Genomic DNA, 27,964 nt, shown 5'->3' with positions numbered 1-27,964 from the left:
TCGGGACACAACTCCCTTCCCTCCTCGACACTCGCCGTGAGGAAGAGGAAGGGTTCACCTGCCCACACACACTCACAGTCCTCCTACTTCCAAACAATGCCCAGCTGCACCTCCGGACTTCAACTCATGGGGGTAGTTCAGGCTCTGAAGAGCCATGAGCGCCCCTGCAGGCCACACCCTCAGGAGGCTGCTGTCTGGCAATCTGGAGACAGGCTGGCCACCAGCCCAGCAGGAACTCTCGTGACCCCGGCCACAGGGGTGCGGACGCATCACAGTGGACTCACTCGGCTGAACTGCTCAAAGGACTCCTCTCCTGCCACCGGGGGGTTCACGACAATGTCCATGGCGGCCTGCCCGGACACCGGGGGGCACAGGCGCACCGACAGCAGCTTCACCAGCTGGCCCTTGATCTCAGGGTGCAGGTTGATCACCTCCATGTAGCCTCCTCTGTAACCACACCTGGAGGGCCGAAGAGAGGGGGAGGACCACCAGTTATAGAAAGACCTCAACAAAGTGCCATTTGGACAGCCAGAATCGAAAGCATCCCCACACCCAACACCTAATGGCCAGGTGTGGCTGAGTTCTTGCCAATGGAAGGTGAACAACAGTGATGATTGTATACAAATTCCTATTTTTTTCTAAGAGACAGTATCTTTTTCTGTCACCCAGGCTGGAGTGCAGTGGCATGATCATAGCTCACTGCAGCCTCAACCACCTAGGCTCAAGCAATAGTCCCACCTCGGCCTCCCAAATAGCTGGGACTGTGGGTGTGTGCCACACCTGTGTAGGTGGACCTGTAGGTGTGTGCCACCACGCCTGGCTAATTTTTTTACTTTTTATGTATGTAGAGATAGGGTTTTGCTATGTTGCCCAGTCTGGTCTTGAACTCCTGGCCTCAAGCAATCCTCCCGCCTCAGCTTCCCAAAGTGCTAGGATTACAGGCGTGAGTCACCGTGCTAAGTTCTGTAATTTATAGCCAAATTATAAATCAAATCATATGAAAATAAGCTGAAGACACGTGACGAGTTAAAAAAAAATCTTTCGAGACCAAATCAGCAACATACATCTCCTTCTCTGGTGTGTGGCTACAAATGTTCACAATAACGACCACAGGAACGCAGGTGGCCAGAGGCAGGAACCTTCCTCCATGCATCCTCCACCCCCAGCCTCAGAGCACCTGACACGATGAGATGCTTAGTAACATGCTTTTGGGGGAGCCAGGTGCAGTGGCTCAGCCCTGTAATCACAGCACTTTGGGAGGCCAAGGATCACTTGAGGTCAGGAGTTCAAGAGTAGCCTGGCCAACATGGTGAAACCTGTCTCTACTAAAAACACAAAAATTAGCTTGGCATGGTGGCGCATGCCTTTAATCCCAGCTACTTGGGAGGCTAAGGCAGGACAATTGCTTGAACCAAGACCGGGAGGCAGAGGTTGCAGTGAGCTAAGATCGCACCACTGCACTCCAGCCTGGGCTCCAGAGCGAGATTACATCTCAAAAAAACAAAACAAAACACAACAAAAAACAAAAAAACCATGCTTTTGGGATCACACTGCTGAACGGAACTGGCAAAGATTCCCATCTTATCCCTGGACTGGACATTTCAAGGTGGGAAGATAAATTCTAACATCTCAGAAAAGTGTCCCATAACAAAAATGGAAAGAAAGAACTTTCTGCTTAATCCTTTGCTGATGAGCAGAGAATCAAAATGAGTAAAGCAGTCAGACCCTAATTCATCCAGATCTGAGAACACAGGGCACGACTCAGGAACCCAACATCAGGGCACTGACTGGTAGCGTAATCAATAACTGAGATGGGGCAATGGATAAGTGTGTGGTAAACATGCTTGAGTTTGAAAACTGAGCTCACCAAGAACAGATTTGTTTAGGAAAAGAGCTACAGAGCAAAAGAAGTCAAGCAAGGAACCAGGACTGCTACAGGGTAGACCAGAAAGACCAGCCTACGTTAGCCTGCACCCAGATCAAAGAAGCCCAAGAACAGTTTGGCAGCCATCCCAAGGGGGCTGCTCCCTTGACCTGGCGAAAGTATTCCTTCGAGCTTCACGCTTACGCTGTTCCAGCCTAACAACCAAGAGCCCTCCCCACGCCGACACCTGGCACAGAATAGGACCCCACCACGTTGGGAACACACGCCCTTTGCTGCAAACCCACTGGTCTCTCCTCAGTCTCTGTGGCTTCCTCCTCTTTCCCCTCACCTCCCAGCAGTGGGGGCCCAGGCCCAGGCCTCACTCCATGTAAGTATGAAATGTGTCCAGGCTTAGAGCTCCAACAATCTTACAATTCACACCCAGTCATCTCCCAAACTTAAACCACCCACCAGAGGTCAGCCTGCCTGGAGACTTACACATCTCTCTCCACCTGGATGCCAAGCTGGCATGTTTCAGTTTAACAGGTCCAAAACCAAACTCCTGCTCTTTCCTCTTAAACCTGCTTCACCCTCATCCTTCCTCATCTGTTGACTGCAACACCATCCTTCCTGTTGTTTGAACAAACAAATAAGGATTCATCATGCAGTGGAGTAATCACAGCTCACCACAGCCTGGAACTCCTGGGCTCAAGCGATCCTCCCACCTCAGCCTCCAGAATAGCTGGAAGCGCGCACCACCAAACCTGGCTGAGTTTTGTGTTTTTTTTTTGTTTGTTTTTTTTTTGAGATGGAGTATCGCTCTGTCACCCAGGCTGGAGTGCAGTGGCGCAATGTCGGCTCACTGCAAGCTCCGCCTCCCGGGTTCACGCCATTCTCCTGCCTCAGCCTCTCCGAGTAGCTGGGACTACAGGCGCCCGCCACCACGCCCGGCTAATTTTTTGTATTTTTAGTAGAGATGGGGTTTCACCGTGGCCTCGATCTCCTGACCTCGTGATCCGCCCGCCTCGGCCTCCCAAAGTGCTGGGATTACAAGCGTGAGCCACCACGCCCGGCCCTGGCTGAGTTTTAAAACACTTTTTTGTAAAGTAGGGGTCTTGCTATATTATCCAGGCTGATCTCAAACTCCTGGCCTTGAGTGATCCTCCCACCTCGACCTCCCAAAGTTCTTGGACCACAGGCGTGAGCCACCGCACCTGGCCAGGATTCATCCTTGACTCTTCTCTCCCACACCTGTCTTTTCCACCCACAACTCCTATCAACTCCACCTTCAAATACATCCAGGATCCTCTCCCCATCTCTGTCTGGTGCACAATATCTCACCCGTGAGACTGTAACAGCCTCCTGGCCTCTGTCCCCATCTGTACCCCATCCCCCACCACACAACAGCCAGAAGGAGCAACACATCAGCTAAGCAAGGCCACACCCCCTCCAACAGCTCCTATCTCATGCTGAACACGAGTGAAAGATACAATCACCAAAGAGGACCAGGTGACTCGGCCTCCTATAATTCTCAGGTCTCCACTCCTGCCACTGCCCCCGTGCCCCCTCCTTTCCAGCTCCTGGCTGTTCCGCCAACATGGCAGGTGTGTTCCGCTAGCACAGCAGGTGTGCTGCTACCACAGGGTCTTTGCCCAGGCTGCTCCCGCTGCCTGCAACGCTCTTCCCCCAGATATCTGCACAGTTCCCCACCACACTCCTTCGGGGTTTAACTCAGAAGCCAACTCCTCAGTGAGGCTGCACCACTTCAGCCTTCGACCCCACCCCTACCTCTCTCCTAATGACTGTTCTCCGTGGGACGCACGATTTACTCATTTGCCTACAGCTCTCTCCCCTCACTAGAACCCACGCTTTGGGCCGGCAGGAGAGTGTTCGCTGCAGCATCCCCAGCACTGAGATCAGTGCCGGACTCATCGTAAGTGCTCAGTAAATATTAGCTGAATGAACAGACACAGGATTACAGCTGATCCTTTAGCCTCTGAGGTCACACAGTGCCTAAGGCAGCCCTGCACCCAGAGCACGGCCAGTCAGCCTAACAGCATCTGTCTGTCTGCTCCATCTGCCCTCCCTGACCCCTCAGACATCATCAACCTCGGAACAACGCTGACAGAGAAAACACCAGGTGTCGCAAGCTGCCACGTAGTCCTGTTTCCACTCCATTTGTCCGTTGTCTGGCTTCTCTGAGCCTGCCCTTATTTGAGCCCCTGTATCAGGGCTGTTCTCACACCACGGCTCTCCCACTGGAGAGATGCAGCAGAAGCAACAGATAAGGGCAGCCTTCTCTCCATCCAAGTGGGTGGACCACGGGGCAGGGCAGAGGAGCCGGCAGCGTGAGGATCTGGCGGGCCCAGCAGTGGCAGGAGGGAAGGGAGGCCCACATACTCGCCCATGTAGCCCTTGGAGGTGGAGTGGAAGGAGGCGAGCTCCACGTTGCTGGAGTACTCGGGCCCCATCTCGTACAGCACCTTCTTGAAGGAGTGGAATCTGCAATCTGGAGAGTACACGTTGTCCTGGTACACCTGCGGGGGCACAGCAGGGACGGTCACCAAAGGGCCCTCAAAGAGGCTGCTGCCCAGTGTGGCCAAGGCAAGGGAGGGCGCAGGTGCTGTGGGCCATGAGGCCCAGCCGGCCCAGCCTCCTGTGCCATTCCAGGGATGAGCCAAGCGTGCCTGAAGGAACTTTCTGGAATAAGCAAGGAGGCAAGGCCTCAGGCTGGATGCTGAGACAGCTCAGGAGCTCACTTGATTTCTCTCACACTCGTCCCCACCCAATCCCCAGACTTCCCTTCCACCCCATCTGACCAGCGATGGCGCCGAGACCCCCATCCTCCCAAGCAGACTCTCCTCCTAAAGCACGGTGCTTCCTTGCTTTACCAACACTGGTGACGACGGCATTAGTGCCCCTTTCCTCTGACCTCCTATTTGAAGAGCTAACCCTGTTGGGTTTCCTTTGCAACACTTAACCCCCCCAGAGTGGAATCATTGTGTTCTTCCGCCCACTTTTCCCTGCCAGAGCAGCACCTACACCCGTTTGGTTCTTTCCAGTCCCCAGAGTCCAGCACTCACAGCTGGCAGACACCCACTCTGGCCTTTAAGGTTAATTCCCCATCTATTTTGGAGATCAGAAAAACTGAGCCTTTCTGGGGCCCTGGGGATCAGTCGGAGGGTCAAGCTGGCTCCATTGCCAAGCCAGGCCCTGTCCTCCTCGTCTTCCTCTTCCCAGACCCAGAAGGAAGTTCTGTATACCAGGTCATGAGGAAAACCATGGGTCTCTCTGCTGCCCTTTCTCTCCTTTAGAAAAGAAGATATCAGGCCCATCTACTATTAAGGGAATAATTTGATGGGTAAGCTGTATGTGTATTATGTGTGTGTGTCTATGTACGTGTGTCTGTGTGTATGTACGTATGCATATGTGTGTATGTCTGTGTCTGTATGTCTGTGTGTGTATGCGTTTGTGTGTGTCTGCATTTATGTGTATGGGGGGGTGACAAGGAGCAAAGAAATGAAGGCAGCAGGCTAGAAGCTGCAGCTCGCCGGAAACCATGCAGAAATGAAGAGGAAATAAAAAGAGGATTTGATGGAACCTCAGTTTCTTTCTTACAAAGCAGAAAAAGAATGAGCAGACCTTGGTTCCAGAACTGGAGGTCAAGAAGCAACAGGTACGGGGTTAAGATCCCTTCCTGAGATGTAAGCGAATTAAATGAAACAACAGATACAGAAGCGCTGGAAGGCACAGAACTGCAGCTTTATGAGTGGGCGTCAGTCATTTCTGCCACTGGGAATCCACCCTCCTTTGTTGGGTAGGAGCCCCTCAGTTGGCCCTCAAGGAATAACCCTCCTTGGTTCTCTATCTGGAGGTTTGGGAGAAGAAAGCAGAGGGCCCACCCTATGCTCTGGGCCTGACCAATCTGCATACTGGAACCCCCACATCACAGTGATTGGTTCAGCAATGGGCGTGTGACTCAGGCTGAACCAATGAGGCTCAATTCTGAGACTTGCTTGGAACCACCAGGGCAAAAAGCCCTCTTTCTAGGCTGGGAATCTCTAGGCTGGGAAGATAACAGGCCTGTGTATGATGCCAACATAGAGAGGTGGAAAACGGAAAGAGGACCTGAAAGATAAGGTCCAAGCCCCTGGATCCAGCTGCGCACCTGTGACCCCACCGGCATTTTTTCTTTTTCCTTTTTCTTTTGGAGCTTAAGTGATTTGGGCTGAATTTCTGAAATTTACAACCGAGAGTACAAACCAATAAAAGGGTAATTTAAGTCACAGTCCCACCAGTTGTAACACTGAATATCCTCACCCTAGGCCAGAATCATTCCTCCAACACCAAGACAGTTCTCTCTGGCTGCAGAACAATGGGGGCTGGGTCCCTCCCTCTAGAAGAGAAAGCTAGTGTCTGCTCCCTCCGAGTGGGGACACTCTTACCTCATCAGCCAGGAGAAAGAGCTTCTCTTCCCAAGCAAAGTGGATCACATCTTCTATGCACTTTCTGCTTTGTACCTGGCCTATAAAATCCCCAAGAAAACCAAAACGTCGGTTGTAATACCGTTTAAATTGTCCCCAGGTCAGACGCCCATCCAGAATCACTCAGTGCCCTGTGTTCCCTTAAGACCCATAGAACCCCGCCCCCAGAGCCCCCCACCCAGAGCCCCCCCTCCCCAGCTGCCATGCATGATGGTGTAGTTGGCCTCCAGGCACGCCCAGAAGAGCAGCCTGTGTGTCTGACTCTCCTCAGCCAGTTATGCGAGGGAGAAGGGGTTCTCACCCGGCTCTCTTATTTATTTTTTATTTTTTTGAGACGGAGTTTCGCTCTGTCACCTAGGCTGGAGTGCAGTGGCGCAATCTTGGCTCACTGCAAGCTCCACCTCCCGAGTTCACGCCATTCCCCTGCCTCAGCCTCCTGAGTAGCTGGGATTATAGGCATGAGCCACCACGCCTGGCCAATTTCGTATTTTTAGTAGAGTGGGGGTTTCTCCATGTTGGTCAGGCTGGTCTTGAACTCCCAACCTCAGGTAATCCACCTGCCTCGGCCTCCCAAAGTGCTGGAATTACAGGTGTGAGCCACTGCGCCCGGCCCGGCTCTTTTTTTTTGAGACGGAGTCTCGCTCTGCCGCGCAGGCTGGAGTGCAGTGGCGCAATCTCGGCTCACTGCAAGCTCCGCCTCCCGGGTTCACGCCATTCTCCTGCCTCAGCCTCTCCGAGTAGCTGGGACTACAGGCGCCCGCCACCACGCCCGGCTAATTTTTTTGTATTTTTAGTAGAGACGGGGTTTCACTGTGGTCTCGATCTCCTGACCTCATGATCCGCCCGCCTCGGCCTCCCAAAGTGCTGGGATTACAAGCGTGAGCCACCACGCCCGGCCTCCGGCTCTTATTTTTATGAAGGTTTTGTGTGTAGGTGTGGTGTGGTACGTGTAGGTGTGGTGGGGTGTGTGCACACGTACACTCACATGTGCATGTGTCTGTGTGTGGTGTGTTGGCATGGTGGGGTGTGTGTGGTGGGGTTTGTGTGTAGGTGTGGTGGGTGTGTGTCTGTGTGGTGTGTGTAGGTGTAGTGTGGTGTGTGTGGGTGTGGGGTGTGTGTGTGTCTGTGTGGTATGTGTGTAGGTGTGTGTGTAGGTGTGATGGGGTGTGTGTGGTGTGTATGTAGGTGTGGTGGGGTGTATGAATGTGTGTGTGGGCTGTGTGTATGTGGTGTGTGTGGGTATCAGTGTGGTGAGGTGCATGTGAGTCCGCAGTGTGTGCGCAGGTGTGGGGGTATGAGTCTGTGTGTGGTGTGTGTAGAGGTGTGGTGAGGTGTGTCTGTGTGTGGTGTGTGTAGAGGTGTGGTGAGGTGTGTCTGTGTGTGGTGTGTAATGTGTGCAGGTGTGGTAGGGTATGTGTGTATTTGGTGTGTGTGTAGGTGTGGTAGGGTGTGTGTCTGTATATGTTGCATGTGTAGGTGTGGTGGGGTTTAAGAGTGTGTTTGTGTCTATGTGGTATGTGTGTAGGTGTGTTGGGGTGTCTGTGTGTGGTGTGTAATATGTGTGCAGGTGTACTGGGGTGTGGCTGTATTTGGTGTGTGTGTAGTTGTGGTGGGGTGTGTGTCTATGTGGTGTTTGTGTAGGTGTGGTGGGGTGTGTGTGTGCACGCACATGTGCATGTGTGGGTGTGGGTGTCTGTGTTTAGTGTGTGTAGTATGTGTCTATGTGTGGTGTGCGTGTCTCTGTGGTGTGTGTGTGTATGTGGTGTGTGTGTGGTAGTCTGTGCTGCAGAACAGAAAGGCATGGAAGCATCATAAGGAGCAGGGACAAAAGGCCTGCTACAATGGCTCACGCCTGTAATCCCAGTGACTTCGGGAGGCCAGGGTGGAAGGATCGCTTGAGCCCAGGAGTTCCAGACCAGCATGGGCAACACAGCAACACCTCAACTCTACAACAAAAATTATCCAGGTGTGGTGGCTTATGGCTGTAGTCCCAGCTACTTGGGAGGCTGAGGCTGGAGGATCGCTTGAGCTCAGGAGTTTGAGGCTGCAGTGAGCTATGACTGTGCCACTGCACTCCAGCCTGGGTGACAGAGCAAGACCCTGTCTCAAAAATAAAACAAAGAGCAGGAAAATACAACTGCAGGAGTTAAATCTATCAGCTCATGCCCTCCCCCGATTACTGCACACCAGCAGCAGATGGTGAAGAGACTCGCATTGGCTGTGGCCACCGGGTGAAGAGTTAGCTCCTTTCTCCCCAGAGAGGCATCCATGAGCTCCACAAGGCAGGGACAAGGCCTCTCCCCGCTCATCGTCTTCCCTCGAAGACAGCACTCAACAGATGCTCAATAAATAACTACAGAATAAATGCTAAGTGAATGAGCCTGGGCACCAGCTTTGGTGTCTCCTGTCAGCTGCTACCATGCATCACTAAAGACGAGCACGCTGCAGGACTCTAACGCTAACAGAGAACACTTACAACACATTTTATTATTTCTCTTTAATTTTTGAGACGGAGTCTCACTCTGTCACCCAGGCTGGAGTGCAGTGGCACGATCTCGGCTCACCGCAACCTCTGCCTCCTGGGTTCAGGTGATTCTCTTGCCTCAGCCTCCCGAATAGCTGGGACTACAGAGGTGAGCCACCATGCCCAGCTAACTTTTGTATTTTTTGTAGAGAAGGGGTTTTACCATGTACCCAGGCTGGTCTTGAACTCCTGACCCCAAGTGATCCACCCACCTCGGCCTCCCAAAGTGCTGAGATTACAGGCGTGAGCTACCGCACCCAGCCCCCATTTTAGAGAAATGAGTGCAAACAGCAAGATGGTGATCCATCCGTTCACATGAAATGCCATGGGTACAGGTGAGGGAAGGAGTAAACGCAACGAGGTAGAAATGGGACCTTCCCTCAGTATTTCCTGAGACCTGCTTTGATTGTGGCACCGGGAATATCTGATGTGTTCACAATATCCTCTGGAAAACCACCACTACAATCAGGCTTGCTAACTTCTTAACAAGGGCCATGTTTGTTTACTGTATGCCTGTGTATATTACATATATATCTACGTGTGTGTACATATGTGTCTATACATGCATGTATGTATATTCTTTACAGTGTCTTGCTCTGTCACTCTTGCTGGAGTGTAGTTACATGATCCTAGCTCACTGCAGCCTCAAACTCCTGGGCTCAAGCCATCCACCAACCTCGGCTTCCCAAAGTGCTGGGATTACAGGCATGAGCCTCTGTACCCAGCCTATTATTGTGTGTGTGTGTACATATATATACATATAGATACATATATACGTATATATACGTACATATATACATATATACGTATATATACGTACATATATACATATATACGTATATATACGTACATATATACATATATACATATATGTATATATATGTACACACACAAATATGTGTATATATATGCAAAACAGTATACATATATACGTGTATATACGTACATATATGTGTGTATATATGTATATATAGTACGTATATATACATGTATATGTATATATGTATATATAGTACGTATATATACATGTATATGTATATATGTATATATATGTACACACACAATATGTGTGTATATATGTATATATATGCAAAACAGGATACATATATACATATATACGTATGTATATATACGTATATATGTATATATATGTATATATATGTACACACACACAATATGTGTATATATATGTATATATATGCAAAACAGTATACAGAGTATCTTACCTTTTTGTTAATAATATCTATATTCTGGTCTATGGAAAAATATAAAAAAATATGCCTGGAAAAAACATACACACGTACCTTGTAAGACTGTGGCATGATTCCATTAGAATTTCTATCTCGAACTAGCTAAGCAATAAACCAATTCCTTTACTAACAGACCAACTTTTCTTCTGCCAAGAAAGCACCAACTAGGCTTCCTATTTAAAAAGCTCAGGGTTCTGGGATGCCAGGAGGGTGGCAGGCCCCAGTTTCTATAAGAAACCAGCCACTATTCTCACAGACAGAGAAGGGCTGGCTTCTGAGGGCAGCAGAACCTGCCTGTAATTCCTCCTGGTCTTGCCCTTCCATGCTTGTGATGCCACAAACTTTATCCTGTTGGAATGCAAACCAGGACTTGAGCACCAGAAAAGCTGTGTTCACTAAATGCTAAAGGGAACACAAGCGACTAAGCAAGAACTAGAGCCTTAAAAAGACTTCAGCCCAGTAAAGGAAATGAGACCCAGTGCGTGCAAATAATTCTGCTGTTACACACCACGTCAGCGTGAGGATAAGGGCAGAACTTACTTCTCTCCAGCGCCTCAGAGCATGCCCACTGAGCCAGTGAACAGACAAGTGCATGAACAGCGGTGCAGGAGGAGGGAATGTCATATATGGCATTAGAGGGGCCAGGGCACAGCTGTGCCCAGCTGGGGGAGACATGAGACATGGCTTTGATACAGGCCCCAAAGGCTGGAGAGGGGTCTTCCAAGTACCTTTCGAGGCTGGGCCAAATTAATTCCCCAAAAGCTGATGGGAACATCTGTAGCTGGTGACTGAGCATCCTCCTTTGAGTGACAGATCACGACTGTTCACGTAGTTCGGATGTTTGTCCCCACCCAAATCTCACGTTGAAATGTAATCCCCATGTTGGAGGTGGGTCTAGTGGGAGGTGTTTGGGTCATAGGGGCGGACCCTGAAAGTCTGCGGCATCCCCTGCCCTGCCCTGATTCTCTCTCTTGTTCCTGCTCTTGCCATGCGATGTGCCTGCTCCCCCTTCACCTTCCGCTTTGACTGGAAGCTTCCTGAGGCCTCCCCAGAAGCTGATACCACCATGCTTCCTGTACAGTCTGCAGAACTGTGAGCCAATCAAGCCTCTTTTCTTAAAAATTACCCAGTCTCAGGTATTTCTTTATAGCAATGCAAGAATGGCCTAATACCACTGTCCTATGGGGAACTCCAGCAGGAGGCCTGGGACACAGAGCTGCCAATCAGAGTCCCAGGGATTTGACTGGTTCAGGAATGGGCAGGTGACTCAATTTGGGCCTGGTGAAACTCTGGAAGAGGCTCTGCTGTAAGGTAGCTCAGCTGATGGCAATGGCTGAAAGTGCCGAAGCCACTCCAAGGATGGATTCTTCCTGAGGACTCCAACCCAGAGGAAGGTAGAGCTGAGGAGGGGACCGAGGCTTCTGTGACATGGACTCTGACTCAGGCGCGCTGCTTCACCCCTGCACTCCACAGTTCCACCCTCCAATCCCTTCAGTCTCAAGTTGGGTTTCTGTCTTGAAACCAAAAGGGCCCTGGTTTAAGAACCCAGTCCACTTTGACACCTTTAAGCCACCCTGGTCACAGTGTGTGGTCCAGACAAGACATATGGTCACCACATGTGGGTTTCTATTTTCCAGAGACCCTCTTCTCACAGCTGACTGACTCTCACACAGTGAAGACCACAGGAGCAAGGCCAGGTCCTGCCCACTCATAAAGTTATTCTTTATAAAAATTACTTATGTTAATATATCAGATTAATAGAAAATGACCTCTTTACCCAGAGCAGGAGAATCTCTGATACAATGACTTCTTCTCAGTCAGGTGAAAAGATTTATGTAAACACCTGGCCAAGAATGTGTTGACTCTGTGATGTGGACTAGGTACAGTGTCTTTCCCAAGATGTTGCAGAACTTGCTACCCCAAGTGTGGTCCTGGGCCCGGCATCAGTATCACCTGGGAATTTGTTAGAGATGCAAACTCTCAAACCATACCCCGGCCCAATTACATCCAAGTGTCTGAAGTGGGGCCCTGCAGCTTGGGCACCATGCTTCTGAGGCAGTGGGTCTCACCCTCGGCAGCACAGGCTACCAATATCTCAGAGATCCTAGGGTGTGGCCTCAATTTTGAGATTTTTCAAAGTTCCCTTTGTGATTCTAATGTACAACCAGGATTGAGAAGCCAGCTCTATGTTATTTTCCTACTGAATCTTTATCCCCCACACTCCCAGGAGCTGGGGTAAACAAGCCAGTGGTATCGCCAGCTGCACCCATTTTCTACACTTGGGAATTCAAGGGGTGTTTTCAGCTGACTGAAGCATCATTTGATGTTCCCGAGAAACAGATTCCACAACCAACTCCAATGCATTTTGGCCCTGACCCAATTTATCTCAACAAAGGAGGAGAGGGGAACCCTTGTTCCCTGTGTCCAAATAGCACTGGGGGCATATGAAGCCAGCGGCCCAGAAAGATCAAAACAGGCAGGACTGTGGACTTTTTTTTTAAAGAAAAATATGCAAAATTGGAGGTGCTTTTCAACTTCTGGAAATTGGTGGTTTTTTCGGTTTAGTTGCTTTTGTTTTGAATATGACATTTTCCTCTCAGGCCTTAAAGGTACACAGCAGTGCTGTACCAAAGAAAAACCAACACACACACCAGCATTCTCAAAACTAGTTCAGAAAAATAAGGAGGAGCGACGGCAAAATGAGGCCCATGATTAATGGTAAGTCTGTGAGTAAATAATCTCAAGGAGGCAAGTCTTTGCAAATGTAAGAACAGGGTGCAGTCTTAAAAATAACAATACAACCCTGGCTGGGTGCAGTGGCTCATGCCTATAATCCCAGTGCTTTGGATCACTTGAGGCCAGGAGTTAAGACCAGCCTGGGACACACAGCGAGACCTTGTCTCTACAAAAATAAAAAATTAAAATATTAGCTGGGCGTGGTGGTGCTGCCTATAGTCTGAGCTACTCAGGGGGCTGAGACAGGAAGATCTCCAGGAGTTCAAGGCTGCAGTGAGTTATGATCATATCACTTGCACTTCAGCCAGGCCTGGAGCCACAGAGTAAGACCCAATCTCTATAAAATAATAATTATTATTCAAACTGCCCAAGAAAATGTCTGCATTTACTCACTTTTTTTTAGACAAGGTCTCATTCTATTGCCCAGGCTGGAGTGCAGTGGCATAATCTCGGCTCACTGCAACCTCTGCCTCCTGGGTTCAAGCGATCCTTCCACCTTAGCCTCCCTAGTAGCTGGGACCGCATGTACCACCATGCCTGGCTAATTTTTTTTTTTTTTTTTTTTTTAACAGAGTCTCGCTCTGTCACCCAGGCTGGAGTACAGTGGCGTGATCTCAGCTCACTGCAACCTCTGCCTCCCGAATTCAAGCAAATCTCATGCTTCAGCCTCCTGAGCAGCTGGGACTACAGGCGCACACCACCATGCCCTGCTAATTTTTGTGTTTTTAGTAGAGACAGGGTTTTGCCATGTTGGCTAGGCTGGTCTCCAATTTCTGACCTCAAGTGATCCATCTGCCTCGGCCTCCCAAAGTGCTGGGATTACAGGCATGGGCCACCGCGCCTGGCCTACTCACCTCTTGAGGTGGCCTGTGGCAAATTTCATGGCTTTAGGTTAGCAAATCTGGAAGGGAAACTAGGGGCAGAGAGAACCTCCAATTATTTAACTCTTTGGTTTCTAGACAGCCAGTGTATCAGCCACCCCCACCCTCTACGAAACTGGAGAGGAAGTAAAGTGCAGACCTGTGGGGTTCCCGGGGTTGATTATGCAGAGCACCTTAGGGTCACAGTGGTCTTTGGCCTCCTGCACCGCCCGCCGGAGCTCATTCACATTCAGCGCCCAGCAGTTCTCCTCATCCAGGTAGTAGTTCACCTGGATGGCGTCGAGCTCAGAGATGACGGCTGAATAGAGGGGATACTGCGGTATGGGGATCATCACACCTGTCCGTGACTTGCCGCCCCCGGAGACGAGGATCTTCAGGATCGTCTGCAACAGAGAAGTCACATCTAGAAAGCCAGCACCACTTCCCATCCCTGACCCAGCCTTTCACCCGTGGCCCCACTGCATGCCTCCAGTCCAACTCTGTGCAAGTCGCTTTACTTCCTCGAGTCTCAGTTTCCTCATCTGTAAAATGAGGGCAGCTGCGAGGAGTAAGCAAAACACAGCATTCTAAAGTTCTCAGCACAGTGCAGAACATGTAGTTAACAACTCAGTACTTAGGCTGGGCACGGTGGCTCACACCTAAAATCCCAGCACTTTGGGATTTTGAGGCAGCCAAATTGCTTGAGGCCAAGAGTTCGAGACCAGCCTGGGCAACACAGTGAGACCTCCACCTCCCTACTTAAAAATTTAAAAATATTATTTTTCTTTTAAAAAATATATTTTTAAAAAGACTCAATACTTGTATTTTTAATACTTCTAAAATAGTTCCCACACTAGCCCTGTCTCAGAATTATTCTGACCCCGCTCCTGTAATCATGATTCCCTATGTCAGGGGTGGGGCCCAGGAATGTGTGTTATCAGTATTAGTGCCCAAGGTTGGAAAGACCCCACCCTACACGCACCCCAGCAGGGGACTCTTAAAATGGGATAAAATACCCATCTACTGCCACCAGGTGGCGCTTTGACCTGTTTTCCAAGCTGAGCAGGATGCTTGTTTTAAGATTTCTGAGAAACCAGGCCATGGGATTCCTTTGGGGTATTGGTGGAGGTGCCAGTAATTCATTGAATTAATTAGCCAAAACCCTCTGCAGGGAGAGTCTCCACCTTAAACACGGGCATAGGTTCTTTTTCAGACTCAGTTCCTTGCTACAAAAATGCCACGAGATTTTAAAGTACAATGACTTGATTCTTTCCGCTGAATCTTGTGGACACGCCCCCTTCCCTCCTCCAGGACCTCTTCCCACACTGGGCATTTCTGGGATTCAAGAGAGGCCTTGACAGCAGAAGGCAATGGAAGATGACGTGATTGGTAGCTGGAGCTCCAATGTTAGAGTCCCAAATGTCACAAGAACTGACTCAAGGCACGCAGACCACTTAATGTCTCTGGGCCTCCATTTCCCATGAGCTCATCAATAAGAGCTTAATGTGTAAGAAAGGCTTTGGGAAAGGAAAAAAGCACTCAACAAACAACAGCCTTACAGGTCAGGAAACAAAGACAGCCCCATTAAAGGAAGTGTTCAGACAGCACATGGCTCCCTGAGAATAGATGAGTTGACAGCACCCAGCACCATGCCAGGCCCTGGGAGGGGTATGCAGAAAGGGACAGGCAGGCAACCGGTCCCCCACCCCAGGACTGCAGACTCCACCAGTCCCCCAAGCCCAGGACTGCAGGCTCCAACAGTCTCCCAAGCCCAGGACTGCAGGCTCCACCAGTCCCCCAAACACAGGACTGTAGGCTCCACCAGTCCCCCAAACACAGGACTGTAGGCTCCACCAGTCCCCCAAACACAGGACTGTAGGCTCCACCAGTCCCCCCTAGAACTGTAGGCTCCACCACTTCCCCAAGCCCAGGACTGCAGGCTCCACCGGTCCCCCAAGCCCAGGACTGAAACCTCCACCTGTCCCCCAAACCCAGGACTGCAGGCTCCACCAGTCCCCCAAGCCCAGGACTGCAGGCTCCACCAGTCCCCCAAGCCCAGGACTGTAGACTCCACTGAAGTAACTCCACTGCACTCCAGACTGCAAGTAACCACTGGCCCCAGCCCTCCCCGACCCCATCGGTAGCTGACCCCAGACCGAGCCACCTCCTCTTGCCTCCTCTGCCCCTCCCAGCCAAAATTTAAACTTAGGAAGAGAAATCTAACTGCCCCACCTCCTTCTCCTTCAAACCCTTCAGTGGCTCCCTGTTGTTCTTAGCACAATGACTCAAATCCTCAGCACGGCCTCTAAGGCCCTGTACTGGCGCCAGCTGCCTTGCCAGCCCACGCCTGGTAACTCCGTCCCTCGCTGTGCACTCATCCCCCAGCATCTCCAGTTCCCGGCACTCAGATTCCTGCCAGCTCTTGGCCTCTGCACACAGTGACCTTCAGCTCAGAGCACACCCCCTCTCCCAGTTCACTCGTGTGTGTCCCTCAGGTCGGTGTCTACTCAGCCTTCCTTGGAGACTTCTTGCCCCCGCCCCACCAGGTCGGAGGTCCCACTGCTCCCTCCCATAACACCCTGTCCTCCTCTACTGCAGAAGAGAAACTAAAAGCTTGTGATGTGCATTTATTTTTGTGATATCAGCTGGTCTGCTCTGCCTGTGTAGGCAGAGGCCAAATGATGTGTTTGGTTTCCCACTGTCTCCCCAGCACCTGGCAGAGGAGGAACACCAGTACGTGCAGAACCACAGAAAGGCCAGTGGCTACCCTCGGGTGTCCCCCGGCTCCCCTGCAGCTGGACCTGCTGGTGTGCACTCCGGACGGAAATCGAGGCTGCAGTAGCGTCCAGGCTCTTGAAGACTAAAAGAGGCAAAGACTGCAGGCTGCCAGGGCGGGGGGACCACAGGGTGGCCACCCGTGCTGCCACCTTCCCTGCTAGCCTGTCTCCCTGCTAGCCAGTTCCAACGCTGGGCCCTAATAGGCAAGGCTGCTCTTCATGTGGGTAAACACCGGATAACAACGAGCCACCTCACACGTACAGAAATGCCGTCACTAGCTCCCGTGGTCAGGTAGATGTTGTCGGGGTCCGCAGGCACGCCGCCATCCCTCCTGGTGATGTAGGCAGCCACGTCTTCACGGATGCAGTTGACACCCTGGCTAGCACTGTAGGACCCTGTAAGACAGCAGGCAAGACAGTAACAGAGGCAGGATGTCTGGCTCCACAGGGTCAATATAATTAATATCCATATAATTAGAGGGATGCCTGTTTGCGGTGAGGGTCTTGGGTGGAGCCCAGCTCCCGTTGCTTTGGAACTGTGGCAAGCTGCTTAACCACCTGTCTCGGCTTCATCTACCCACCCCTCTATCCAACCACCCATCTACTCATCCACCCACACATCCATCCACTCATCCACTCACTCACCCAGTACTGACTGAGTGCCTACTCTGTGTTACACATTATTCTAGGCCCTGGCTTCTACTCAGTCAAATGGTGTCCACACCTGTTCCACCCACCCTCCTTGGATTTATATGTGATCTGTGACAATGTCAGTCACTAGAGCTGGGATTCCCATGCCTTTATCATGGTTGCCTACACACGGTTCCATAGGACTTGACAGAGTAGGCCAATATTTAGGCTCCAAAATAGCAACCCCTGGGCTGGGCGCAGTGGCTCACACCTGTAATCCCAGCATTTTGGGAGGCCAGGCAGTAGGATGACCTGAGCCCAGGAGTTTGAGACAAGCCTGGTCAATGTGGTGAAACCTCAGCTCTACAAAAAATACAAAATCAGCCAGGTGCAGTGGCGTGCGCCTATAGTCCCAGCTACTTGGAGGCTGAGCTGGGAGGATCGCCTGAGCTCAGGAGGTAGAGGCTGCGGTGAGCTATGATGACACCACTGCACTCTAGCCTGGAGTGAAACCCTGTCTCAAAAAAATAAATAAAAATAAAAACAAAAACCCCACCAATAGCACCACCGGCCAGCCCCAGGCACCCAGGGCTCTGACCAGCACCAACCACAGATCCCTGGGACTGCAAGGTGTCCTCCAGCCCCCAGTCCCGTGTGAACATACCCTCCCGCTGCCATTTAGGGTTGAAAGTCATTTATACTAAGTTCAAAAACAGGTAAAACTAACCAATGGTCTCGGAAGCTGAGCAGTGGTTAACTGCTCTGGGGTGGGGGTATTCACTAGAAAGACCCACGAGAGAGTGTACAGGGGGTTGGCAGCTCCGTATCCAGAGCCTGGTGGGGTGACATCGATGTGTGCATGTGTGAAAGGTATTCCAGCTATACATTAACATTTTTACCTCCATAAAAAAGATTTTTTTTAAATGTCAGGCCGCCATTTAGGTTTTTGAAAATAAACTGGAAAGATGTATTGGTACAGGTGCAAGCTCTCTCTGGAAGAAGATTCAAACTGGTGAGGTGAATTCCCTGTGGAAGTGCATGAGGGCTGGGGGGTCAGACGTGGAAGGCAGACGTTTCACTGTATATTCTTTTAGACCTTTTGGATTTTACATCACATTTAAAGAAAACCAGACTATTCCTTCTGTGGCTACTGCAAAAACCACCCCCAGGAGGCAGGATTGCGACTGGAAGTAGCAGATTCTCCTCTGGGGCCTCAGCATGCATCAGTCAGGCCTGGCATCGAGGAGGAACACAGTCAAATGCTCTGAACTGGGGTCGGGCGCAGTGGTTCATGCCTCTACTCCCAGCACTTTGGAAGGTTGAGGCAGGCAGATCACCTGAGGTCAGGAGTTCAAGACCAGCCTGGCCAACGTGGTGAAATCTCATCTCTAAAAAAAAGTCAGCCAGGTGTGACGGCAGGTGCCTGTAATCCCAGCTACTCAGGAGACTGAGGCAGGAGAATCACTTGAACCCGGGAGGTGGAGATTGCAGTGAGCCAAGATTGCGCCACTGTACTCCAGCCTGGGCGACAGATTGAGACCCTGTCTTTAAAAAAAAAAAAAAAAGCCCTGAACTGGAATCCCCCAGCTCTGCCTCAGCCTCTGTGCAGCATTGGGCTCTGCACAGCTGTAAAAGGAGCAGCCAGACCAACACTGTAAGGTGCCAACTGGCAAACGTTAACTTGTGTCACTCTGGGTGGTGGGCATGGGCTTCTATCATGTTATTTTGAGTATTCTAATACATTTGGAGTATTTTGTAAGTTTAAAAAAGGGTAGGTGCCAATGCTGGTGTTAGAGCCCTCCCCCACTAGGTGATTTAGTTGCTATTTCTGAGCTTCTGTAAAAGAGACCTTCTAGGACTCCTTGCTTCCCTTCACCCCTTTTCAATGCCCCACCTTCTCCTCCTCAGGGCCTCCCATTCTTCCTGCCTCTAAGAGCATCCACTTCCCTGAACGCCCAGGCCTTCACCCATCAGCAAGCCCTCTGCTTCTCTGAATGTTACTTCTGCGGGTTACAGACTTTCTACTCTTCCAAGGAGGCTCCTGGGTTTTTTTCTTCAGATCTCACATTATGCTCCAAACCACACTGATCCTTCTAGGCTCATTTCTAGTCTGTCTCCAGGAGGCCTGCCCTAAAGATTCTGCTCCACCTCCAGCCAATCTCTCAGCCTATAATTTCTCCAGTTACTTTATTATTTATTCGTTTATTTCTTTTAAGAGACAGGGTCTCACTTTGTTGCTCAGGCTGGTATGCAGTGGCACAATCACAGCTCACTGCAGCCTTGAACTCCTGGGCTCAAGCAATTCTCCCACCTCGGCCTCCCAAAGTGCTAGGATTACAGGTGTAAGCCACTGTGCTGGCCCCTCCAGTTATTTTGTACAGAAGCAGCCCTGCCCTCCCCATGCTGACTCTTGACTCTTGGTTCCTCCACAGCAGGGGCTGTTACCCGTTTCTTCTGTGCATTTCTCTCGGAGCACCTTGCCCACTGTGGGCTGCGCTCCACTACACCCTGCTGAGGACCCACTGCCAAATTCCCACCTCATCGAACACCACTGCCCTAGGGCCCCTTCACTCAGTCACATGGAGGTCCCAACTTTAGGGCCTTTGCACACACCGTTCGCTGGTCCGGCATGCATTTGCAGGTTCTTACTCATCCTCCCCACGAGCGTGAATGCCACGTTTCCCCTTAAGCTCTTCCTCTCCATTAGAGCCCCTCGTTATAATCCTGCAGCTCTCTCCAAGATCTCATGAGAACTAGTGATTACACATTCGTATAAATTCTTTTTCATGTTTGTTTCTCACAAATCCGATAGCTTCGTGAGCACAGAAGGTCCACCCACCTTGCTCACCAGTGTCTCTGGTGTCTAGAACACAGCCTGGTAGGTGCTCAGGGAGGGGCTGGACAAGGGCACACAGCTCCTGCCCCGCCCCAGGCAGGTGCTAGGTTTTACCTCAACCCCACTGAGAACCAGGACAAACCTGAGAACCAAATTGCTCATCAAACAGAACATAAATGAAGTTGCTGGGTGTGGTGGCTCATGCCTGTAATCCCAACTACTCTGGAGGCCGAGGTGGGATGATTGCTTGAGCCCAGGAGTTCAAGAGCAGCCTGGACAAGAGTGAGACCCTTTGTCTACCAAAAATATGAAAGTTGGCCGAGTGTAGTGGTGTGTGCCTGTAGTCCCAGCTACTTGGGAGGCTGATGCAGGAAGATTGCTTGAGCCCAGGAGGTCAAGGTTACAGTGAGCTATGATTGCACCACTGCACTCCAGCCTGGGTGACAGGGCAAGACCCTATCTCTTAAAAAGGAAAAAAAGAAAAAACAAACAAACAAACAAAAAAACATGAAGCCCTGCTAAGAAATAATACTTTTTTTTTTGGAGGGGACAGAGTTTCACTCTCATTACCCAGGCTGGAGTGCAATGGCATGATCTCAGCTCACTGCAACCTCCACCTCCTGGGTTCAAGCAATTCTCCTGCCTCAGCCTCCCAAGTAGGCACCCGCCATAATGCCTGGCTAATTTTTGTATTTTCAGTAGAGACAGGGTTGCGCCAAGTTGGCCAGGCTGATCTTGAACTCCTGACCTCAGATGATCCACCTGCCTTGGCCTCCCAAAGTGCTGGGATTACAGGTGTGAGCCACCACGCCTGGCCCAAGAAATAATTTTAAAGGGTATGATAAAAACACATCCTGAGTGGCCGGGTGCGGTGGCTCACGCCTGTAATCCCAGCACTTTGGGAGGCTAAGGTGGACAGATCACGAGGTTAGGAGTTCAAGACCAGCCTGGCCAATATGGTGAAATCTCGTCTCTACTAAAAATACAAAAATTACCTGGGCGTGGTGGCACGTGCCTGTAGTACCAGCTACTCAGGAGGCTGAGGCAGAAGAATTGCTTGAACCCGGAGGCAGAGGTTGCAGTGAACCAAGATTGCACCACTGCACTCCAGTCTGGGCAACAGAGTGATACTCTGTTTCAAAAAAATAAATAAAATCTCCTGGGTGAGCTTCAAGACTTTGTATACATATTTAATAATCTCCCTGTGGGTCAGGGTGGCCATGGAGCATAGTGACATGCTCCATTTCTTTTTACTCCTGTGGGCAGAAAAGTGCTCAGGCTGCCCAGAGCGTAGGTAACAGAGAGCAACACCACTATGTCCCTGTCATGCGAAGGACCACACTGTCCTGCCCCCTGGAATGGGCAGGGCTTGTCTACAGCTAACAAGGGGCTTTAGCACACAAGAATCTTCCTTGCAAGCCCAGGAGGTGGGTACAAAGTACTTCCTGGCTGAAGGATGAGACTCCAAGCACTCCTACCTCATCTGTGTTTATGAGGTCCTGGAACAGGGCTCAGGGTGGGTCCCAAAAACCATGAGGGCCAACTGGTCTTTTGCTGTAATACCCCACGAGGGTACTCACAGGGACACAGTCTCTCAGCCCCACTACCCCAGCTCTGGCTCACACGAAGTTGCAAAAACCTGTTGATGAGGCTTAGCATGTGGAACAAAAATCCGTACCTGGTCCCCAGACACTCGCATCAGACACACAAAAGGCACATTCCCCTCCCCCTGCCTCTCAGCTGGGGGCTTCCAGGAGTTTTAGGCCCATGGCCCTGGGGTCTTTGGGAAACACCTTTGCCCTTGGGGCCAGGCAGAGGGTGCAGAGGGGAAAGGAGCCTGGAAGCTGGCCTCTGGGCTGCAGGGCTGCTTTCTGCCAGCCTGTGATTTAGGTCTTGGCACACAAGGCCCTGGCCCACACCCCATCCAGGCTGGCAGGTGGGAAAGCAAGGGGCAGCTGGCCCCCTCCTGAGAGAGACAGTGCCCAGACTCAGAGCGAGGGCAGGGGGGCCACAGCCAGGAGGGTAAGCACAGGGCCATCAATAAGGGACAGAGCAGAAAAAGTTGGCGGGAGTGGCGGGAGATGGAGACAACAAGGGGAGCCACTTCCCTGCTGAGCAAGCCACCAGAATCTGTCCCCACCCTCAGCTCCACTTTCGGGAATATCAGGGCTCATATCCTAGGATGACTCTAAGAACAACAGCAGCTTTCCTCAGGGCGAAGGAAGCCGGATTCCCAGCATGGGTGCTGCATGAAGGAACCAGCAGAAATAAACAGAGGAAAGAAAATGACAGAACAAAAGGCCGGGCACGGTGGCTCAAGCCTGTAATTCTAGCACTTTGGGAGGCCGAGGCGGGCGGATCACGAGGTCAGGAGATCGAGACCATCCTGGCTAACACGGTGAAACCCCGTCTCTACTAAAAATACAAAAAATTAGCTGGGCGTGTTGGCGGGCGCCTGTAGTCCCAGCTACTCGGGAGGCTGAGGCAGGAGAATGGCGTGAACCCGGAAGGCGGAGCTTGCAGTGAGCTGAGATCGCGCCACTGCACTCCAGCCTGGGGGACAGAGAAAGACTCCGTCTCAAAAAAAAAAAAAAAAAAGAAAATGACAGAACAAAAAGCTGGAGGCCCAGAGGCTGAAACTCCATCACCGCAGGGGAGGGAGAGAATCATCTTCACATCTACAGGAGCCAACTTCCAGGTCCACTCTGTGGAGCCTGGTGCCACATCAAGATGCAGACATTGGGGCATGGGTCCCCAAAAGGAGTGAGGGCCAGCTTGAGGGGAACACCATGAAGTACCAGGGGGTACTGGCACCATCGGACTGAAGAAAGCCACAGAAAGGGGCCGGAGGGGTCCCAAGGTGCTTCCCTTCCCAGCAACTGGCTGCCATCTCCAAGACAGTGCAGGGACATGTTCAGAGCTGGAGGTCACAGAGAGGCAAGGATGCTGAACAAAACTGGGCATTGCATTTCTACCCAGCCTCCAGCTGCTGGATGAAACCTGCTGTGATGAAGGCAGGCTCAGCTGCTGTCCAATGAGGCTGGCTCCGACGAGGACCCACACCCGGCATGATGCAGGCACTTGCACCTAAAGGTGGCACCAGCACCGCCTGCTTAATAAACAGGAGGCCAGCAAGGTGTGAGTGGGAAGAGGATGCTATTTTTTGTTTACTCTGCATGCTGCCAGCCACCCACACACGTTCACACACCCATTCGCATGCAGGACCCTCCACTCGAGGCTGGGGCCGCCTGGGAACACTCATTCATTTCACGCCTGGGGGCCTGGCAAGTTGGGGCCTCACCCAGGCTGTTCCCGCCACAAGCCTGCAGGATCCGCCGGGCGCGTTTCTTAGCATCTTCTGGGAAGCTGGGGCTGTCCAGCAGGTTTGGGTAGGTGCATAGTGCCATCACCTGGGGGAACAAGACGCAGGCTGAGCTCCCAGCACCCCCACTCCTAGAGCTCCGGGAGGAGCACAGAGGCCACTGGGAGGATGACAGCTCCCAGGGATGGGGCTGACACAAGCCTCTCTGCGAAGACTCAGCCTGTGGGAGCTTGGGAGCGGGAGGGGAAGACGCTGGGCTCTCTGTAGCAGAAGGGGAGAAGTTGAGAGTTGGGCTGCTGGAAGAGGAGCCAACGATCAGAATGAGGCTGCTACTCCACCCCTGGCCCAAGCTCTTCTAGGGACAGTGGGCTCACACACCCAAGGCACAATCAGGGGTTTGCCGAGCAAGGGGCAGGCGATGCCCAGCTGGGTGGAGCATGGCTGCAGAACCCCCTACTCCCAGCCTGAGCTCCCCCAACGCCCTAGGCCCCCTCCCCCTGCATTCCTCATCACCCCCTTTCCTCCCCAGATGAAAACTGGACCAGCTTTCTCTTCTCTATAACAGAGAACATCACCCCAACCCCACAAATTAAAGAGGATTAAGCAAGCAAATGTGTACAAAAGTGCCGGTAATCCCAGCTCGCCCAGCAAGTTGAGGCTGGCACTGAGGAGCCAAGCCAGGTGCACTGAGGGGGTCAGGACTTGTGGCTCCGACACCAGTGGGGTGACTTCAGCGAGCGCCTGGCTTCATGGAGCCCGGCTTCTCTTCATCTGCACAATGGGCACTGAGCTGGCCTGCCCGCCTCCCAGGGGCACCTGTGCAGGTCAGAGGAGATGTGTGAAAGCTGGAGGCAGCTGGCACCAGGCTGGAGAGGCTGGGCCTGCCATAAACAGTGGCAGGGCTGGACCTGGGAACATGTCTCCAGCAAATAAGGCTGAGTAAGGCTTGTTCTGAAGCCTGCCACAACTTAAATCCAGGCCCATGAGGGGACCTCTCCTGAGACGCCACTCTCACTTGGCCCTCCCCTTCAAAGCTCACGCTCCAGGGAAGTCAGGGCCCTCTGGCCTCCTCCCACCTCGTTTCCCTGGCAGAGCCACTCTGTGTGATCTGATTCATTTCCCCCTCCTGGGCCCAGCATGGGGACTCTTAACTCCAGGGCTGCGGGCCTGCTCCGAGGGTCAGCAGCAGCGGCTGTGGGAGGGAGGCCCAGTGAGCACCCCCCAGACCAGGGCCAGCCTCAGCTCCTCTCCCTCACTGCCCTATGACAACTCCCTCAGGGACTGTGGGCTGAGCCCTCCCAGCCTCTCCCCAGCCCTCTGCCCCAGAGAGCAAGGCAGGGAACAGGGAACTGGGGTTCCCGGGGCTCAACTTCCCTGACGGCCCTAGCCCATGAAACTTAACCACACACAGCACTGCATTTGATCCAAAATAGGCCTCAATCCCAGTGTGGCTCAGGAGGTTGAGGCAGGAAAGGATTACTTGGGCCCAGGAATTCGAGACCAGCCTGGGCAACACAGCAAGACCCTGTCTCTACCAAAAATTCTAAAAATTAGCCAGGTGTGGTGGCATACACCTGTAGTTCCAGATACTCAGGAGGCTGAGGTAGAGGATTGCTTCAGCCCAGGAATTTGAGGTTAGAGAGAGCAGTGATCATGACAATCGCACTCCAGCCTGGACAACAGAGCAAGACCCTGTCTCTAAAAAAAAAAAAAATATATATATATATATATATATATATATATGTATAAAACAGGCCGGGAGCACTGGCTCACACCTGTAATCCCAGCACTTTGGTAGGCCAAGGCAAGCGGATCATTTGAAGTTAGGAGTTTGAAACCAGCCTGGCCAACATGCAAAAACCCCATCTCTACCAAAAATACAAAAATTAGCCAGGCGTGGTGGTGCATGCCTGTAATCCCAGCTACTCGCAAGGCTGAGGCAGGAAAGTTGCTTGAACCCAGGAGGTGGAGGTTGCTATGAGCTGAGAGCACACCATTGTACTGCAACCTGGGCGACAAAACAAAAACAAACCTGGGCGACAAAACAAAAACAAAAACAAAACCTAAATAAAACAGGCCTCAGTCCTTCTAGAAAAAGCTGTCACACACTGGGTCTCCCGCCTCTGTTCTGCCCTGGGGCATCTCCCACCCCACCGCCTCCAGCCCACCAATCCCATAATCCCACAATCCTGGCCCAGGCAGCACTTTCGAGGTTAGTGCTCAGACTGAAACATGGAAGCTGCCTTCTCCTGGAGCCTGAGGAGGGAGCTGGGTCACTGCAGAGGCAGCCAGGGGTACAGCAGCTCACAGGGGCCATCCCCAATCTGGAGCTCCTTTGCTGGGCCCCAGGAGGCCTCTGCACTCATCGCCTCACCAAGGCCCGGCAATCTCCCAAGGCGGTGCTCTGCCAACTTCCACCTGCCCAAAGCCACCCAGCTGGTACACAGCAGAGTCCACACTCACACCCAGGAGGGCCTCAAGCAGGAAGCCACATCCTGCCCCCCACCATGACACCTCCTGCTGCCCCCCGACGCCTCCTCCCAGCCCAGCCAGCCTTTCCCTGTCCCCTGGGCTGCCACCTACCCCACCACTGCTTTTGCCCACCAAGTTCCTAACTTAGCTCCCAGGACCCCGCCCCGTGGAAGAGTCTCTCTGGGAGCCTCCTACACCAGAGCAACCCCAAAACAGGTCTGGGAATTTTCAACAATCTCAGAAAGGCAGGAAGGAGGCTAAGGGAGACACCCAGAGGGCATCAGGCTGGGAGGGCCTGGACATCGAGGGGACAGAGAACGGCCCCTATGATGGCCCATCCAGCCCAGGGCCCTGCCCTCCTGCAGCCTCTCCTCCTGGGGGCGGCTCACCTGCCGGAGGAAGGTGATTGGCTGCTGCCCCATAGCCTGGGCATCCCCGATGTTGGCTCGGATGACCTCTGTGAATGGCTTTTTGATACCCTGGGCAGAGAGAAAGCAACAGGTGGTTACTTAGAAACTCTTAAACCCTAGATTCCAGAGGCCAGGCAAGGTTCCCGCAGGATATTAATAAACAGCCCTATTTTGAGCCTTACCAAGTATCTGACTTGGTGCCAGGTCTTTGACATGCCTGTTCTCATTTAACCTTCACAGCCACCCCATGAGGAAGAACTAGTATTAATCCCATTTGACAGATGAAGAAATCAAGGCTCTTAAAGGGTAGAAACTTGCTCAAGGTCACATAATTTTATTTTTTTTGAGACAGAGGTTGCTCTCTTGCCCAAGATGGAGTACAGTAGTGCCATCTCAGCTCACTGCAACCTCCATCTCCCGGGTTCAAGCGGTTCTTGTGCCTCAGCCTCCCGAGTAGTAGCTGGGATTACAGATGTGCACCACCATGCCCGGCTAATTTTTGTATTTTTAGTAGAGACAGGATTTCAACATGTTGGCCAGGCTGGTCTCCAACTCATGTGATCCACCCACCTCAGCCTCCCAAAGTGCTAGGATTACAGGCGTGAGCTATCGCGTCTGGCTAACATAATTTTATTTATTACTTATTATTACTATTTTGTAGAGACAGGGTCTCACTCTGTCACTCAGGCTGGAGTGCAGTGGTGTGATCACGGTTCAGTGCATCCCCGACCTTCTGGGCTCAGGCGATCCTCCGCCTTGACCTCCCAAAGTGTTGGGGTTACAGGGGTGACCCACTGTGCCCAGCCACATAACTGATTAATGTAAGTGCTGGGACTGAATATAAGTACAGGAAGCCGGATTCCAAGGTCACTCTTCTTAACCACTATGCTCCTCCTCTGCCTCCCACTTTCCAGAAGGGCTGGAAGAGCTTTCCTGGCTGCCCAAGCATCCCAAACAGCTGCTGCTCCGCTGCCTGACTGCCACCACACAGGGAAGTCTAAAAGGAAGCTCCGGGCGAGATGTGTGGGAGGGAGGCAGGGGTCAGCAGCAGAACATGCCAAATGTCAGGCACACAGGGTCCCAGACTCCTCTGCATCCTGCCCCAGGCGCAGCTCTACCTCAATGGTCTAAATGACTAGCCAGGGACACTGAGGACATTCTCCCCATCAGAAGACATGGATCCGCAGGGAATCCTCAGGGTCATTTTCTTGCAACGCATTCTTTGCAGAATGAAAAATGTGGGCTGATTTTCACATTAAAAAAAAAAAGCATCAGGGATAAAAAGACTGACTGAAGAGCAAATTGAGGCCACTGCCTGAGCAATGTGTGCAGCACAGAAGAGATCACAGAGAGAAGTCCAAGACCCTTGCGACGTCACTGGGGAGGTGACAGAAGGACACCCCGGCTGCTGCAAAGGTGAAAGCAGAGTTTGACATAGAGAATTACGGAGACCTGGAAACGTGGGAATCCTGCATATCTCCCTGATAAACCCAATCAGCCACTGGGAGAAATGCAGTCAACAAGAGGTTCAAGGACTTCCCAAGGCAGCTGAAAGGATTACCCGAAACAAACAGTGTGAAAGCCCTTAGCAGAGTACAAATATCATCTTACAAAAGCCAGCCCAGGAACAAGGTCACCAGGGTCACAGTGGGAGGAAAAACAGGCTCAGCAAGGTGGTGGCCACAGCCCGGGGGGGAGGGCCTGGCCTTTGTCCTGTCTCCAGCTGCCCCTTCCCCAAAGGTACCCCAAATACAAATTTTACATTTATAACTCTGTGCTTGTGACACTTATCTTTTCTC

At 51.8% G+C, this 27,964-nt stretch overlaps 1 protein-coding gene across 5 annotated transcripts in view; it reads right to left on the bottom strand.

Moving 5' to 3' along the window:
• Positions 1-27,964, bottom strand: part of GPT2 (glutamic--pyruvic transaminase 2) — a 49,708-nt gene that overhangs the window by 8,583 nt on the left and 13,161 nt on the right. For 3 of the 5 annotated variants that reach the window (XM_063611902.1, XM_055233301.2, XM_055233302.2), the window contains 7 exons: positions 26,145-26,234; positions 23,263-23,371; positions 16,758-16,891; positions 13,879-14,122; positions 6,310-6,389; positions 4,265-4,401; positions 285-459 (listed from right to left, as the gene is read on the bottom strand). In XM_063611902.1, the coding sequence (XP_063467972.1) occupies positions 285-459; positions 4,265-4,401; positions 6,310-6,389; positions 13,879-14,122; positions 16,758-16,891; positions 23,263-23,371; positions 26,145-26,234 (969 nt within the window). Of the gene's footprint in view, positions 1-284; positions 460-4,264; positions 4,402-6,309; positions 6,390-13,878; positions 14,123-16,757; positions 16,892-23,169; positions 23,372-26,144; positions 26,235-27,964 lie in introns of all 5 variants that reach the window. The other 2 variants (XM_063611900.1, XM_063611901.1) reach the window with 1 other exon arrangement.

The sequence above is a fragment of the Symphalangus syndactylus genome, chromosome 11 (assembly GCF_028878055.3).
Source record: "Symphalangus syndactylus isolate Jambi chromosome 11, NHGRI_mSymSyn1-v2.1_pri, whole genome shotgun sequence".
Lineage (NCBI taxonomy): Eukaryota > Metazoa > Chordata > Mammalia > Primates > Hylobatidae > Symphalangus > Symphalangus syndactylus.
This window is presented reverse-complemented; position numbering and strand designations above follow the sequence as displayed.